Below are 15,591 nucleotides of genomic sequence, written 5' to 3' on the forward strand. Positions count from 1 at the left end.
GAATAATTTTTTTGAATAAAAACAATGTAGATACATAATTCTAAATTAAAGATCGAAATGGATATGTATTATTTTTTGTTGCAACTACTAAATTATTATTTAATTTAGTAAAATAGAGTACTAAATATATGCCAACTTTGATTGGGATGGGGTTCGAACTTCGAACTTAAGACCTTTGTTATTGAAATCAATGAATAAGTTAACGGTAAACTAACAAAAATTAACGGAAAAGATAATATTTAACGGAAAAGTTAACGGATAATCATATTCATTAAGGATAAATTAGTAAATCTTAAGAAAAAAAATAAAATATGATCAATCTGAGCCATTTATTTTATTAAAAAACTTGACCGCCATTTTTTCTACCCATTATAGGCCTAACTCTCTTGGGCTCTTATTAGTATAGTAGATAGATATAAGTATGTGTATCCACGGAAGAATTTCTATTGAATAATAGAAAAATTAAAAGTTGTTACGCACAGCATAGCGTTTAAATTTGGATGTGAAATGGGGTCTAGAAGATACCTTAGCGTGTTGGTAATTCAATTCTCATATGTTTATCCTTTGTTTTTGTAGGTAGTTACGTTGCTGGTGATGATTTTTTTTTTTTTTTTTTAAAATCTTATTCCTAATTTCAACCAAATATTGCACCAAGTTTTACAACTACTCCTTGCTCCAATTTATGTATCTTATTTTATTATTGATTTTAAACAAAATATTTTTACCAAGACTATGTGATTTAATGGTACCTAGGTTGAATTTTCATTTAGAAGATTGTGAGTTCGAGCTTTAGTGGAGGCGTAATTGGTTCTTTGTGTTTTAGTAGGTTGAGAAAGTATATGAACAGGTACTACATTGTAATAGAGCCAGTAGTATTTAAAAACAAAATATTCTTTAATATTTAACTATTATTTTTGTTAATGGTTCTTTGTGTTTCAGGTTGAGAAAGTATATGAACATGTACTACATTGTATTTAATATTTAACTATTATTTTTGTTAATGGTTCTTTGTGTTTCAAGTTGAGAAAGTATATGAACATGTACTACATTGTAATAGAGCCAGTAGCATTCAAAAACAAAATATTCTTTAATATTTAACTATTATTTTTGTTAAATAATTTTTTTAACGTAATTTTTAAATATATAAATTTTATTCGCTAATACTATATTAAATATTATAAAAATTAAATTGTAAATAACACAATCCATCAAAATGATCGGATTTGATACTTATGTTCAAGAAGCTAAGAATTGCAGCTAATTGTATTGATCTAATTATAGTTCATTCAAATGGCGACGACCCTTCAGAAAATATTTGGGGTAAACTACTTTAACTACGTACTCTCCTAGATGCACTCCACCAAATCCACAAGATTATATCATCAAGACATCAATCATATTGGAACATATATGAAAATTTTGTCGTGTCATACACATGGTTGAAAAACTTGGTAGGTGTTCATCGGGCGCTCGAGAAGCGCTTAAAACACTTAGGCAGGGATTAATCGGCCGTGTATTTTTTATTTTTAAAAAATTTATTTAAATTTTTTAAGACTTGATAATTATAAACTATTTAATACTTTAATAGTTAATACTAAAATATTAAGTATTAACCTAAAAAACATATAGAGTTTGAACAATTTAGGGTTATTTCGCTTAAAACGATATCGTTTTGAGTGAAATAACTTATTTTAAAAAGAAGGGAACAATAGCTAATCGGTCGACGTACTATGTGACTTAGTTGGTGCCTATAAGCGGCCTAGTCAGTGCTTAGGAGGCCCAGTTGGCACCTAGGAGGTCTAAGTGGTCAGCGCCTAGGCGATCTAGTCGGTCACCTGGCCGACCAGCAGCCTAGACCACTGATTATGGTGATACGCTAGGCGGCCAGCAAGTATTTAACGCCTAGACGCAATTAATCGGTGCCTAGGCGAGATTTTTGCTACACTGGTCATACATAACAATTTGTATGTTTTGTATGTGCACACACACACACACACACACACACACACACACACACACATATATATATATATATATATATATATATATATATATATATATATATATATATATATATATATATATATATATATATATATATATATATATATATATATATATTGGAACACTATAGTCTACAAAATAAGCTCATGGCTTTAATTTTTAGCTTTTTTGTTTTATTTTTTTTTATTAATTTACAAAAATGAAACCATTCACCATTCATTAATCAAAATATTAATATTTAAGTTTATCCTTTTTTATACTATGCTTCAATAGGTTGAGAAAATATATTTAAACATATATTACAATGTAACAGAGTTAGTAGTACTAAAAACAAAATTCTCTTTTTATACTTATTATCAATTAATTCAACAATTAATTTTATCAAACATTTTAATTTCAATTAGTTAACTTATTAGCTACTAACTTTTTAACTTTTAAATTTCTGTTAGGCGTATCAAACAGATCCAACATATTTTGATTAGTTTTTTAAAAATTAAGACACATTTTTTTTTCTTCCAATAAAATTAAGATATTTGTCAAACACAAGATCACATCCTTATAATTAATTAGTGGTAGGTCTGGGTATAATAAATAAAGTCAGATTTCAACTTGGATTAGAATAAAAGTTTGATGATATCACATGCATCATTTCATATCCTTAAACCAATCAAAAGTTTTCACAAATTAAACCAAAATTATGAAAACCAAACCCAATATTTTTTAATTTGAGAAAAAACATGCAACGGTTATCGAGTAACGTATTTGAGTGAAACTTACTTTGTAATTCTAATTAACAAAAGACTACAAGAAGATTAGATTGTCCATAATTGACCAATTCAAACTAAGAAATCAACTACACTACTTCAATAAGAAGTTAAATTTAAAATTTTATAGTTAAAAATCAATTATCTTATCAACTTGATTGGAGTTGCGTCCAAACCGAATATTATAACCCCACTTATGCCCCTCATTAGAAACAAGTTATTATTTGGGAGAAGAAACAAATTATTATCTTTTATTTATTTATTTAAAAAAAAAAACTGAACAGCCCCTCATTCAGTTTGACTTTCATTTTCAATGCCAACCACACCACACCAATTCCTGCAATATTTATATATTCAGCAAATTTTAAAAAATAAAATGGCATTATTTTTTATTGGAAAGAATGCTTTTCTTGTATTGCACCACCAAATAGTCTCCACTCCCACAACTTCCCACTCTCAAAACTCCAAAGGATTCATTATTCTTCTGGTAAAAAACTCTGCCAGGCTCTTCACCCTCAGTCCCCAATCCCCAATTTCCCATACATCCAGTAACAGTCTAACAGAGGTCTCTGACTCTGAGTAGGAAAGAAAAGGGATATGAGAGAGTGATGTGATGGAGGTGTCTGTACAGTGCAGCAGCATCTGGGATGATGTTTTGGAGCTAACGAAGGTGGCCCAAGAGAAGGGCTGTGACCCTTTGGTGTGGGCAATTCAAGTTTCCTCACATTTGACTTCAGCTGGAGCGCCTCTGCCTTCTATTGAGCTAGCCCATCTCTTGGTGTCTCACATTTGCTGGGAGAATAATGTGCCCTCTGCTTGGAAATTGTTGGAGAAGGCCTTGGCTCTCAAGATTGTGCCTTCTCTCATTGTCTTTCCACTGCTATCCAATAGGTCTGCAGCCTGCCCTCTTTGCTATATTCAATTTCCAAGCTTTTTCTTAGCTTCTTGTCTTTGATTCATCAATATATGTAAAGCTTTTTGCTCGTTGTTTGATTTTTTCTTTGAGATCCTGCCTTTCATTTTTCTCCATTTTCATTTCCTCGGATTTCACAAACACATATTTGCATTTTATATTATTTGATGCATCAAATGGTAGATGAGAGTTTAATGGGATTGATCTTTTATTTTGCTTTATATATTGATTTTGGATTGGATGGGCGGAGGAAGTTTTGGTTTAGGCTTATTTTATTTGTTTTATTCATAGGGAGAAGGCATTATTTGTGACTATCTGCAAATGAAAACTTAAACTGGGGTATTTGTGCTTATTGAATCATTGTTGTCATGTAGCACTTGTTTGTTTTTTCCAACAAATGGTGGTCCAATATATTCAATCATGCCTGGTTTGTTTTTTTTTTTTTTTTTTTTTTTTTTTTTTTTTTTTTTTTTACTTTGATGAAAAAGAGGCTGTCACAGTCATTGGCCTAATGCTGTTATTATTATTATTTTTCTTGTTGATAAATTATGATTGATAAATTTTGGAGTTACATTGGATGCACTTCCTCTGACCCTGGTCCAAAATAACCTTCAGATTATGTGCCAGTAGTTGTCATATTCTGTACTTGCAGTTAACTGTGTATGTATCTTTAAATAAATTGGACGCACATAACATAACATGTTAACTACATACAGAAAAAATGATAATTACAGACACATAAATTATTAACTGCAGGTACAGAATATGTTAATTACACACATAATTTTTGGACTAGGTTTACAATGCAAGATGAACCCTAGTCTATGGTATAACAAATGGCGCAACAGTTTTGAAAAAGCTGTTGCACCTGCTCTTCAGCTCACCAAGTCTGTGAGTGCAAGAAACTAACTTCAATGCATTTTATTTTTAATTTTTTTTAACCTTTACTCCTTCACCTCTATACATGTATGCTGGAGTACAATTTCATTTAAAACATTGTGAAAATTCCCAATATCACTGGAGAAGATATGGATGTAAATGCTATACAGGGGTGATTTTGATAGAATCATTTGCCATCTATGTTATGCGTTTATTAATGCACTCATTCTGCTTTTCATGTATTGTAACAGTCATCATAGCTGTGGTCAATACTTACTATCAAAGTTGTTCTTTAGGAAAGTACTTTACTCTTTATGCTTCTTTGATTTATCAAGAAAAGTTGATGCAATTTTGTCTTGGAATCTAAGACAAGTTGAACAATTGATATTGTTTTTGACTTTTTGTTGAAGGCTGTTTTTGCTTTATCAATTTTGGTCCGTTATTAGTGTTGTCTTACTCTGCTGTTCATTTTCATGCAGGGTTATCCCAAATCGTCATTTGCGACCTGCAGCCTTCAGGCTTTATATGGAACTCCTGAAAAGACACATATTCACACTTAAAATGCACGTAAGCATGCCAATCAATGAAAAGTGAGTTCATTTATCTCTAGTAATCATTGAATTTATAATTTTCCATTTTAGTGTTTTGTTTCAAAGGCGTAAAGTTTATCCTCCTTCCTTTACTTCATAACGATAATTGCCCTTAAAATGTAGGGTCATGGATTACTTGGACTCTGTTCTCCATTTCTCTCAGATATTTGGCAGACGGGCCGAGGAGCATGGCACTCTTGTGATTGACATTATTTTTTCAACTGTTTTTCAATTACTTGATGCATCGTTAGATGATGAAGGGTTGCTTCAACTTACTCCAGAGAAGAAATCTAGATGGCTAAATAAACCTGAAGATATGGATTTGGATGGATTTAATAGTTATGATGCAGAGATGTTTGAGCATAAAGAGAGACGGAAAAGTATGAATACGGTCATGTGTGTTGAGTTGATTGGGAAATTTCTACAAAACAAAGTAACTTCCAGGATTCTTTACTTGGCTCGCCAAAACATGTCAGAACTTTATTCCTTCATAACTGCATTTTAACATGCTACTATTTCAGTGCATTTTGTCATTTGAGGGAAAGTTCAAAATAAGTAGGAAATGTATTTATTTCTAGCTTGAATAAACACAAAATTCCTATCAAAATAAATAAATAAACAGATGAATCCATTATTTCTTTTTCAGTTATCCGCAGTTGACTAATAGCTTTTTTCATTTTCAGGCCCGCACATTGGGAAGATTTTATCCAACGCATAGAACTGCTTATTGCAAATTCTTCAGCATTGCAAAATTCAGAAGTTCTAACTCCAGATGGTCTCCGTCAGTTAACATCAGGTGTTCACAATTTACTGTCTAGGGACTGCAGAGCAAATTCTCTGAGAGAGTCTCAAGCATTAATGGCTTCAAAACCTTTGGCAACCTGTGCTGGTCTTTTCCTTGGGACTAGTTGTTCTTCTTTTTGGCTACCTCTTGATCTGGTATTAGAAGATGCAATTGATGGTTCACAAGTTAGTGCCACAAGTGCCATTGAGATTATAACTGGTAAATTCTTTTTTCATTATATACGCAATTGTGATATTCATTATGATGCCTAACAGAATAAAACCCGTGAATCTTCTCTCTAGGTTTAGTGAAGTCCCTACAGGCAATAAATTGTACCAGTTGCCATGAGACTTTCTTAGGACTTTGGATGGCAGTGCTGCGATTTGTCCAAAGGGTGAGAAATTTGCCTTTTCATAATCTGATTTCTTCTTCCTTTCAGCAGCAAATTTGTTCAGTCTTATGATCATTCATAGCTTCAATAGCAGAATTTATTGCCAAGAAAATTAACTTCTTTTATTATGAAATGAAAAAAGTAGGTGTTTATTATAAGGTAACTGTTTCCTGGCTAACTGATAATGCCTGTTGGAAAGTGGGGTTGACAGATCTTTGGAAAAAACAGAGATGGAATTGGCTCTACCATTTGATTTAAGAAAGAAAATTATTCAGATTTTGATTTCTCCTATCCAGCATTATTAAGGCTCTTGATAGAGAAGAGTATTAACATGGTAACTAGCATAAACTACTACATAGATGCAACTAACGGGAAATAAATTGGAAAAGCTTGAATGGTGAATATGTTTGTGTCTATTGGAATGATGCTTCTTCTAAGTGCTGGAACTGGAAGTCAGAGACTCAGAAACATAAAAAAAATCTAATCTCTTTTGGTTTGCTGGAACTATTGTATTTCTTAGAAGATGCTGTTGGCTGGATAATGAAATTTTTGTGAAAACTGTCTCAAATATTGGACATTATTGCACTAGTGAAAGACAGGGTAGATGTTGAATCTGACTCCCAGATGGCTAAAATGAGTCTTGTCTGTTTCGTTGTTTCCTTGTTTGATCTGACTTCATTAGCTAGCAAAGTTACTGATAAGCTTTAGGGAAATAAAATTCTGTTTGGGAATGTCGTGCTAGTTACCTTGAAATACTGCAAGCACTATGACCCACTTCGTGTCCACAAGAAAGCACTATAAATTTGATTGAGAGTGGTTTGCTTAATACAGAAAAAAATAATTTATTTGGTAATAATTTTGTTGTAATTTGAATTTAGGAGAGGGATCCTATTGAGGGACCGGTGCCCCGTTTGGAGACTCGCTTGTGCATGTTGTTCTCTATCACAACACTTGTGATAGCTGATCTCATTGAGGAAGAGGAAAGTGCAGACCCTAACGGGATTGAGCACAGTATGGATGGACACTTTGAAAAACAGGGTTATGGACAACGCCGTAAAGATTTAATATCTAGTCTACAGTCTCTTGCTGGTTACCAGAGCTTGCTAATTCCACCTGAGTCGGTTATTTCTGCGGCCAACCAGGCAGCTGCAAAAGCAATGATGCTTGTGTCAGGCATCAATATTGGCAGTGCATATTTTGAATGCATCAACCTGAAAGATATGCCAACGAATTGTTGTGAGTACTATTTCTATTCAACTATCCTAAGACATTGACTGATATATACGGAGTATAATCTATCTTGCGTGTGTGATTGGTCAGATGGTCATGAAAGTGATAGTTTAGGTGGTTTATAAACTTCTGAAATGGAATTTTTGGTGTTCAAAGGAACTCCTTTGGGACTTCTAGAGTTTAGTATTTAGTAGAGTGCTTTAAAAGGGTGCAGATTTCAGATATGGAACCAATAAACAGGTAATATAAAATTGCTTTGTTGCATAGTTGCAGTAAATTTTAGAATGTACAAAACTGGATCTATAATTACAGGTCTAATTCTTTATATGACATTTCCTTTCGTCCACCCTCCCCCCAAACTACATGATGCATTACTTGTGCTACAATCTTTCTGGATATATTAACTGCAAGAATGTTTGAAGCAACTGAGCTGTGGTGCAGTATGTACGTTTGAAATGTGAAGATTGGAAATTGGTTTACTGGCTTTCTACGTTGTTCTGTTTATCTCTCTATTTCCAACTGATTTTATGTCCCTTTTCTTGCAGCTGGAAACCTATACCATTTGATAATTGAAGCCTGCATTGCCAGGAAACTACTGGATACATCTGTTTATTTCTGGCCTGGCTATGTAAATGGACGAATTAACCAGTTACCGCACAGTTTGCCTACTCAAGTGCCTGGTTGGTCATCATTCCTGAAGGGGTCCATGCTTACTCCAGTAATGGTTAATGCTTTAGTTTCAAGCCCTGCTTCAAGGTACAAACGAGGCTAGCTTTTAACAACAATTTTTGCTTCTCTGTAGTTCATAAAAATTTGAATTGTTTTAGGTTCAAAAAGTAAGTTCAGCTTTAAGTTATTTAGCGAAGACACTGAATGAATTCTTGTGTTAGCCGAGAAATTAAGATACTATCAACTAGACAAATTGGAATATACAGGCAACTCTATCTGTTCTCTTCCATTAGGTTATCCCTAAATGTGCAATAACAGACTATTCTATTTATTCTGTTTTCCTAGATTTAGCGTGGTCTTACACTTTTTCTTTCCTAGAGTGAGGTCTATTATGAGCCCCTTTTCTTTTATTAATACCCAAGGGTAAAGTGACTTATTTAAGCTCATGGATTTGTTGGAAGCTTAGCGGAACTTGAGAAAATCTTTGAAATGGCGGTTAAAGGTTCAGATGATGAGAAAATAGCTGCTGCAACAATTCTTTGCGGTGCCTCGTTAATTCGTGGTTGGAACATTCAGGTAATGAGCAAAAGAGAGTCATTACAACTAAGGCAAAAAGCTGTAAAATAGAAAGCACATGGCAATTTACAAACCTTAATGGACATATGATGAAGTCATAGAGTTGAAAATGAATTTAAAGCTTTGGGCAGTCTCATTAGTCATTTCTTTTTTGTTTCAAAGAATCAGTCCTCTAATACATTCTTCCAAACAACTGTGCAGGAACACACTGTCTACTTTATAACTAGATTGTTGTCCCCACCAGTTCCTGCAGGCTATTGTGGAAAAGACAGCCACTTGATTTGCTATGCACCAATGCTGAATGTCCTGCTAGTTGGAATAGCACCTGTTGACTGTGTCCAGATATTCTCTCTTCATGGCATGGTATGTGAAGTTCTCACTAAGCTATGATGAGAAGATAACAATTTTTTTTTTTGGGGTGGGGGGTCCTGCTAGTTGGAATAGCATCTGTTGACTGTGTCAAGATATTCTCTCTTCATGGCATGGTATGTTGGGGGATGGGGGTGATACAGTACTCAAACCAAGACCTTAACTCCACCACAAAAGCTAGTTCATTAGTGAAGGTTTGGCCCCAACCCAAGTACCAAGCCGAATTGTAGGATCGTATCCTTGAGGAGCCGACGTCCGCGGCGGCTTACACTTCGGGCTCTTCTTGGCACCAGGTAGCCCTTTTCTAGGTTGTCCCCTCCGCTAGGCCAGCATTGGATGAGTGGACGGCTTCACTTGAGACCCTTCTTGGTTCCCTTTGAACCTTATCAAGCATCGAGTAGCGTTCTTCTAGGTAGCCCTTTCCCACCATACTCTGGTCTCTCAACAAGAGCACCAAATGATACGGTACTCAAGCCAAGACCCGATGTGGGATCGTATCAGGCGGGGGGTAGAGGTAAGTGGGTGGGGATGCTATTATTTTCACAGTGAATTTCTAATATAGCAAATCACTCAGTTTATTGTAAAGAACCACTGCAAATATCATTATATGACTGTTTTAATAGTGCTTTATGTGATTGAAAATTATAAATTAGTCCTATACTTGTTTCAGGTTCCGCAACTTGCTGGTTCTCTAATGACAATCTGTGAAGTATTTGGATCCTGTGTTCCTGATGTTTCATGGAAACTGCCAGGTGGAGAGGAAATCTCAGCTCATGCAGTATTTTCAAATGCGTTTGCTCTACTTCTAAAGCTGTGGAGATTTAATCATCCACCTATTGAGTATGGAGTAGGAGACGTGCCACCTGTGGGGTGTCAGTTAACTCCTGAATACCTGTTACTAGTACGTAATTCCCATTTAGTGTCTTCGGGAAATATTCTAAAGGATCCACATAGAAGGAGACTTGCAGCCGTTGTAAATTCATCCTCTCCGAATCCGATATTTTTGGATTCATTTCCTAAACTGAAAGTATGGTATAGACAACATCTGGCATGTATAGCTTCGACTCTCTCTGGTCTAGTAAATGGGACCCCTGTCCACCAAACTGTTGATGTGCTACTTAACATGATGTTCCGGAAAATTAATAGGGGAAGCCAATCGTTGACCAGTGTGACATCTGGAAGTAGTAGTTCCTCTGGGCCAAGTGAGGATACTTACCCAAGGCCTAAATTACCTGCATGGGATATACTTGAAGCTGTGCCTTTTGTGGCCGATGCTGCTTTAACAGCATGTGCCCATGGTAAATACTCCTACCTCCTTCTTCTACGCACTTCACCCAGAAACTCTGCAAAAAAAAACCCCAAATCAAGCTCAACTCTCTCTTCCTTTTCCTCTCACCGGAGACTCTCCAGGTTGGTGCATATGTCTTCTTCTTCCCGCCGCTCGACGAGATTGTTAGTGTTTATGTTCAAAAACCCCACATTATAATTGACAATATTATTATGGCTTTCTAAGATAGGTTTAGGGTTTTGTCCGGGTGGTTTTACAGATGACTGATCAATCAGAGACAACAACAGAAGGACTGACACTGAAAATTTGATTTAGGAAAGCTGTTTCCTTAAGAGACTCACACGGTACTTCACAGAAGATCAGATCAGTATGGAAAGAAGATCAGCGTATCTTCAAAGAAGGTAATGGACCTAATCTACAAAGATTACTTTCCACTTTTACAGTCCTACCTTCTACAATCAAAGACATCTATGGAGAGTGTTTATTGAAGGATCTATAAGAACCAGTTCTTGGAGAGAACTAGGGTTACGACCAAGATACAAAGAAACACTCCATACCGGCTATATGAGGATAGATCTTTGATTGACATGCATCTTCTCAAAACAGAATGTTCAAGATGATTAAGATGATGAACTTGAGAAGAACTACTGCTACTTAAACGAAAGGACGTAAAGATCACACTGTTGTGGTAACAACTTTATAAAGCGTCATTGAAGTGGACTGCATCAGAGTTGGCTCTCCAAGTGAAGGGATTTCATTGGACTTCTGTATGCATGGCTCTCCATCTTCAACAATCCACTAAACCTTTGTAGATTGGGTTTGTACCTTGTGTGGGGCACTTGGGTAAGATTATTGTATATCTACCTTTGTACATTGGATTATGAGTTAGTGGATTGGACGCCTATGTGATCGTCCCCCAGACGTAGATACACACTGTATCGAACTGGGTAAAAAATACTCTGTGTCTTTACTTTTGTGTGTGACTATCGTTCTCCCTCATTACATACTTACTGATTAACCTAACTGGATCAATCAGTAATCTGTTTCAGTCATCTAGTTCTATCGAATTATCTAAGATTAGAAAATGCAAAATTACATGTGGTATCAGAGCTTTTAAGTCTACACAATGACTTGATCCAAAGGGCTGTTTATAATTTTGCATTCTCTCTTTTTGTGCGAGTCTGTCTGTTTGTTGGCTAGTTGTGGTATTCAGGATGGATGCAAGTATGAAACCACCAGAACTAGATAATCACAACTACTCTTTCTGGAAAGCTCGTATGGAGATATATCTTCAAGCGCAAGGTACCAGGGTCTATCGTACTGTTCTAACTGGGTGGAGTCCTCCTACTGTCCGAAATGCTGAAGGAGTCGAAGAATTAAAACCTATGGAGACGTGGACTGACGACGAAATGAATGCCTCTGATCTAAACAACAAAGCATTAAATTCAATTGTTGGATCGCTTCATGAATCTGTATTGACACTTGTAATAGGAGGGAAAGAGGCTAAACGAGTTTGGAAAATTCTTGAAACCAGGTTTGAAGGTACCAGTGATGTCAAGCAGTCAAAGTTACAAATGGTATTGTCAGAATTTGAAGCACTCAGAATGATCGAAGACGAAACCATTTCGACCTTCCACAGTAGAGTTCAGAACTTGATGAATCGTGCCGCAGTTCTTGGGGAACCATTCACTGATGAGAGAGTGGTCAAAAAGATCCTTAGATCTTTACCTAAAAGATTTCGAATGAAGGTAACTGCTATTCAGGAACACACTGGTTGGGAAAAGAAGACTGTTGGAGAACTCATGGGAAGCTTACACACATATGAATTGGATGTTCTGGCTGATGATGATATTGGCAGCAACCGGAAAGGAAAGTCAGTAGCTTTTGTTGCTGAGGCTAACCGAGAATCTGATACAGATGATATAGATGATGAAACCCTAGTTCTTCTCACAAAAAAACTTCAAGAAGATCTTAAAAGGTTTCAACAGAAAAGGTCAAGGTCAATCTACCAGAACCCAATATAAAGGCAACAATACCTCATATCAAAAGGGTGAGACAGTTCCTGTATCACACAACAGTCACACTAAAACTGGACGAACAAGACAGAACAGAAACAGTACCACAGAAACAGGAAAACCTCTCAATCGGTCAATACAGTGCAGAGAATGTGAAGGGTATGGTCACATACAGGCTGAATGTGCGACATATCTAAAACGGAAAAAAGGCTATGTATGTGGCTACTCTTAGTGATGATGAGGAGGAATCAACAAATGATCAATCAGAGGAGAATGTGGGAAACTTTGTAGCTTTCTTCACTGCTACAGATCATCAGTCAGACGAAGAACCATCTGATGAAGAATCATACATATCGACTGATGATTTTGAAGAGAGACACACTCAACTTGAGACAAAATTTGCGAAACTTGTTGCTAGCTGGGAACAACTTGTGAAAGTGAATAAGAATCTGAATGACGAACTAAAGCAAATAGATGATCGTCTAAAAGATTTGAAGGCAGAATTGGTCATAAAAGATGATCTCATCACACAGATACGATCCAGAGAGGGAAAATTGATCAAAGAATTGGAGAGCTTGAAGAAAAATATTCAGATGATGGATACTACATCTACCTTGGACAAAATTTTAGACTCTGGGAGAAGTCCCAACAATAAAAAGGGTCTGGCATTTGAACGAGGAGAATCTTCGAATACTACACCAAGGTTCATCAAAGAGGGAATGACTAAGACCACAGAAAATCACAGGTATGAACAAGGACAGTCATCTCAGTCAGTACAAAACCAGGAAAGAAGGCATGGTCAGAACACTAATACTGACTCAGGAAGAACAACTCATCGGTCTCACTATTCGAGATTCAAGAACAAATTGACCAGAGTTAAATTCTACACTCCTACCTGTTACTACTGTCAAACAAAAGGTCATACTAGACCTGAGTGTTACTTCTTCTACAGAGATCAAAGGAAGGAAAAGTTTCAAAACAAGACTATAACACCTTTCACCAGACAGGTCTGGGTAAGGAAGTCAGAAGTCATTTGCTACCCCACCATTGTTTTGACTGCTTCAACAACTGATACTAGGTGGTACTTCGACAGTGGGTGCTCAAGGCACATGACGGGAAACATCAAGTGTCTGATGGCTGTTCAACCTAGCAGTGGGGCTGTAACATATAGAGATGGACAAAAAGGTAAGATTATTGGAAAAGGAACCCTAAATGTACTTGGTTTACCTCAGTTGAAAGAAGTTCTGCTTGTTAGTGGGTTGAAAGCAAATTTGATCAGCATCAGTCAGCTGTGTGATCAAAACTGGAATGTGTTTTGATCGTAGCTGCTGTAGAGTCAGTGACAAAGGAAAACGACTGGTCATGGAAGGAACACGATCCTCAGACAACTGTTATGTGTTGACGAATGAAGTTGCCTGTCATCTATCCAAATCTGATGAATCAAAACTCTGGCATAGACGACTAGGTCACATAAGATAAAACTGGAAGCTGTAAAAGGTGTACCTAAGATCAAAATTGATCCAGAAAGAATCTGTGGTGCATGTGCTATTGGAAAACAGATCAGAACTGCACACAAAGCAGTAAGAGGTATCACCACTGAGAAGTGTCTAGATCTTGTCCATATAGATCTCATGGGACCAACACAGACAGTGAGCATTGGAGGAAAGAAGTATATATTCATGTGTGTAGATGACTCTCTCGATACAGCTGGGTGTACTTCCTAAGAGAAAAGACTGAAGCTTTCAAGGTGTTCAAGACTTTGTGCATAAGGATTCAGAAGGAAAAGAGTGAGTCCATCATAAAAGTTCAGAGATTAAGGAGTGATCATGGAAAGGAATTTGAAAACTCACTGTATTTAGACTTCTGCTTCGAGCATGGTATATCACATGAGTTCTCAGCTCCTAGAACAGCTCAACAGAATGGAGTAGTGGAAAGAAAGAATCGAACCTTGCAGGAAATGGCTAGAGTGATGCTACATGACTCACATTTACCACAACGGTTCTGGGTAGAAGCGGTTCATACAGCGTGTCATACCATAAATAGGGTCTATTTGAGACCAGGAACAAACAAAACACCATATGAGATCTGGAATGGAAAGAAACCAAATCTGAAATACTTTCATGTGTTCGGCACAAAGTGTTATGTGTTAGCTGACAGAGAACAAAGAGGGAAGTTCGAACCCAGGAGCGATGAAAGTATTTTTCTTGGATATTCTCCGAACAGTCGAGCCTACAGAGTCTACAACAAGAAGAATCAGACTGTCATGGAGTCAGTAAATGTGGTCATTGATGATAATCCAGAAGAATATGTTGACTCAATAGCAATAGAGTCTTCTTCAACAGATCCAGATATAAATAATATCAACAGTCAGTCTAAGCCACAAGAAGAGTCAGATGAAGATGGAGAAAGCTCAGAACAGGAGACAGATCCCAAAATAGATGTTGGTAAAGATAAACCTACCAGGACTCAGAAGAATCATACAACAGATAACATTATTGGAGATCCATCAGATGGGATGAAGACCAGGAGCAGAATAAGAAATAATCTGACAGAGGTGTCTGGATCTGCCTGTTATACCTCAAAAATAGAACCCAAAAATGTCAAAGAAGCCTTACAGGATGATCTGTGGATCAAGGCAATGCAGGAGGAGCTACATCAGTTTGAGCGGAATCATGTTTGGAATCTAGTTCCAAAACCTGACGGTGTCAATATTATTGGAATGAAGTGGATCTTTAAAAATAAAACTGATGAAGCTGGAAATATCGCCAGAAACAAAGCTCGATTAGTGGCTCAGGGTTATACTCAGATTGAAGGAATTGACTATGACGAGACCTTTGCTCCTGTAGCTAGACTCGAGTCAATCAGGATATTGCGGCTGTTGCATGTATTCTAGGGTTCACTCTATTTCAGATGGACGTCAAGACAACCTTTCTGAATGGATATCTCCACGAAGATATATATGTGGCTCAACCCAAAGGCTTCGAAGATCCAGAACATCCTTCATATGTTTATAAACTTCGAAAAGCCCTCTATGGTCTTAAACAAGCCCCACGGGCATGGTATGAGCGTCTGACACAGTATCTGCTCCAACATGGATACAAGCGGGGAAATGTTGATAA

The 15,591-nt window shown here is 36.5% G+C and overlaps 1 protein-coding gene across 1 annotated transcript; it reads left to right on the forward strand.

Annotated features, from left to right (window-relative positions):
* The first annotated feature begins 3,158 nt into the window (after positions 1-3,158).
* On the forward strand, positions 3,159-11,123 carry LOC109173894 (mediator of RNA polymerase II transcription subunit 33A-like). The gene is made up of 10 exons (XM_019323240.1): positions 3,159-3,659; positions 5,040-5,150; positions 5,274-5,621; positions 5,834-6,153; positions 6,237-6,328; positions 7,204-7,561; positions 8,101-8,311; positions 8,686-8,800; positions 9,002-9,163; positions 9,840-11,123. The coding sequence occupies exons 1-10, from the start codon at positions 3,382-3,384 to the stop codon at positions 10,653-10,655; spliced, it is 2,811 nt and encodes a 936-aa protein (XP_019178785.1). The 5' UTR covers positions 3,159-3,381; the 3' UTR covers positions 10,656-11,123.
* The last annotated feature ends 4,468 nt before the right edge of the window (positions 11,124-15,591 follow it).

This window comes from Ipomoea nil, unplaced genomic scaffold, assembly GCF_001879475.1.
Source record: "Ipomoea nil cultivar Tokyo-kokei standard unplaced genomic scaffold, Asagao_1.1 scaffold0482, whole genome shotgun sequence".
Taxonomy (NCBI): domain Eukaryota; kingdom Viridiplantae; phylum Streptophyta; class Magnoliopsida; order Solanales; family Convolvulaceae; genus Ipomoea; species Ipomoea nil.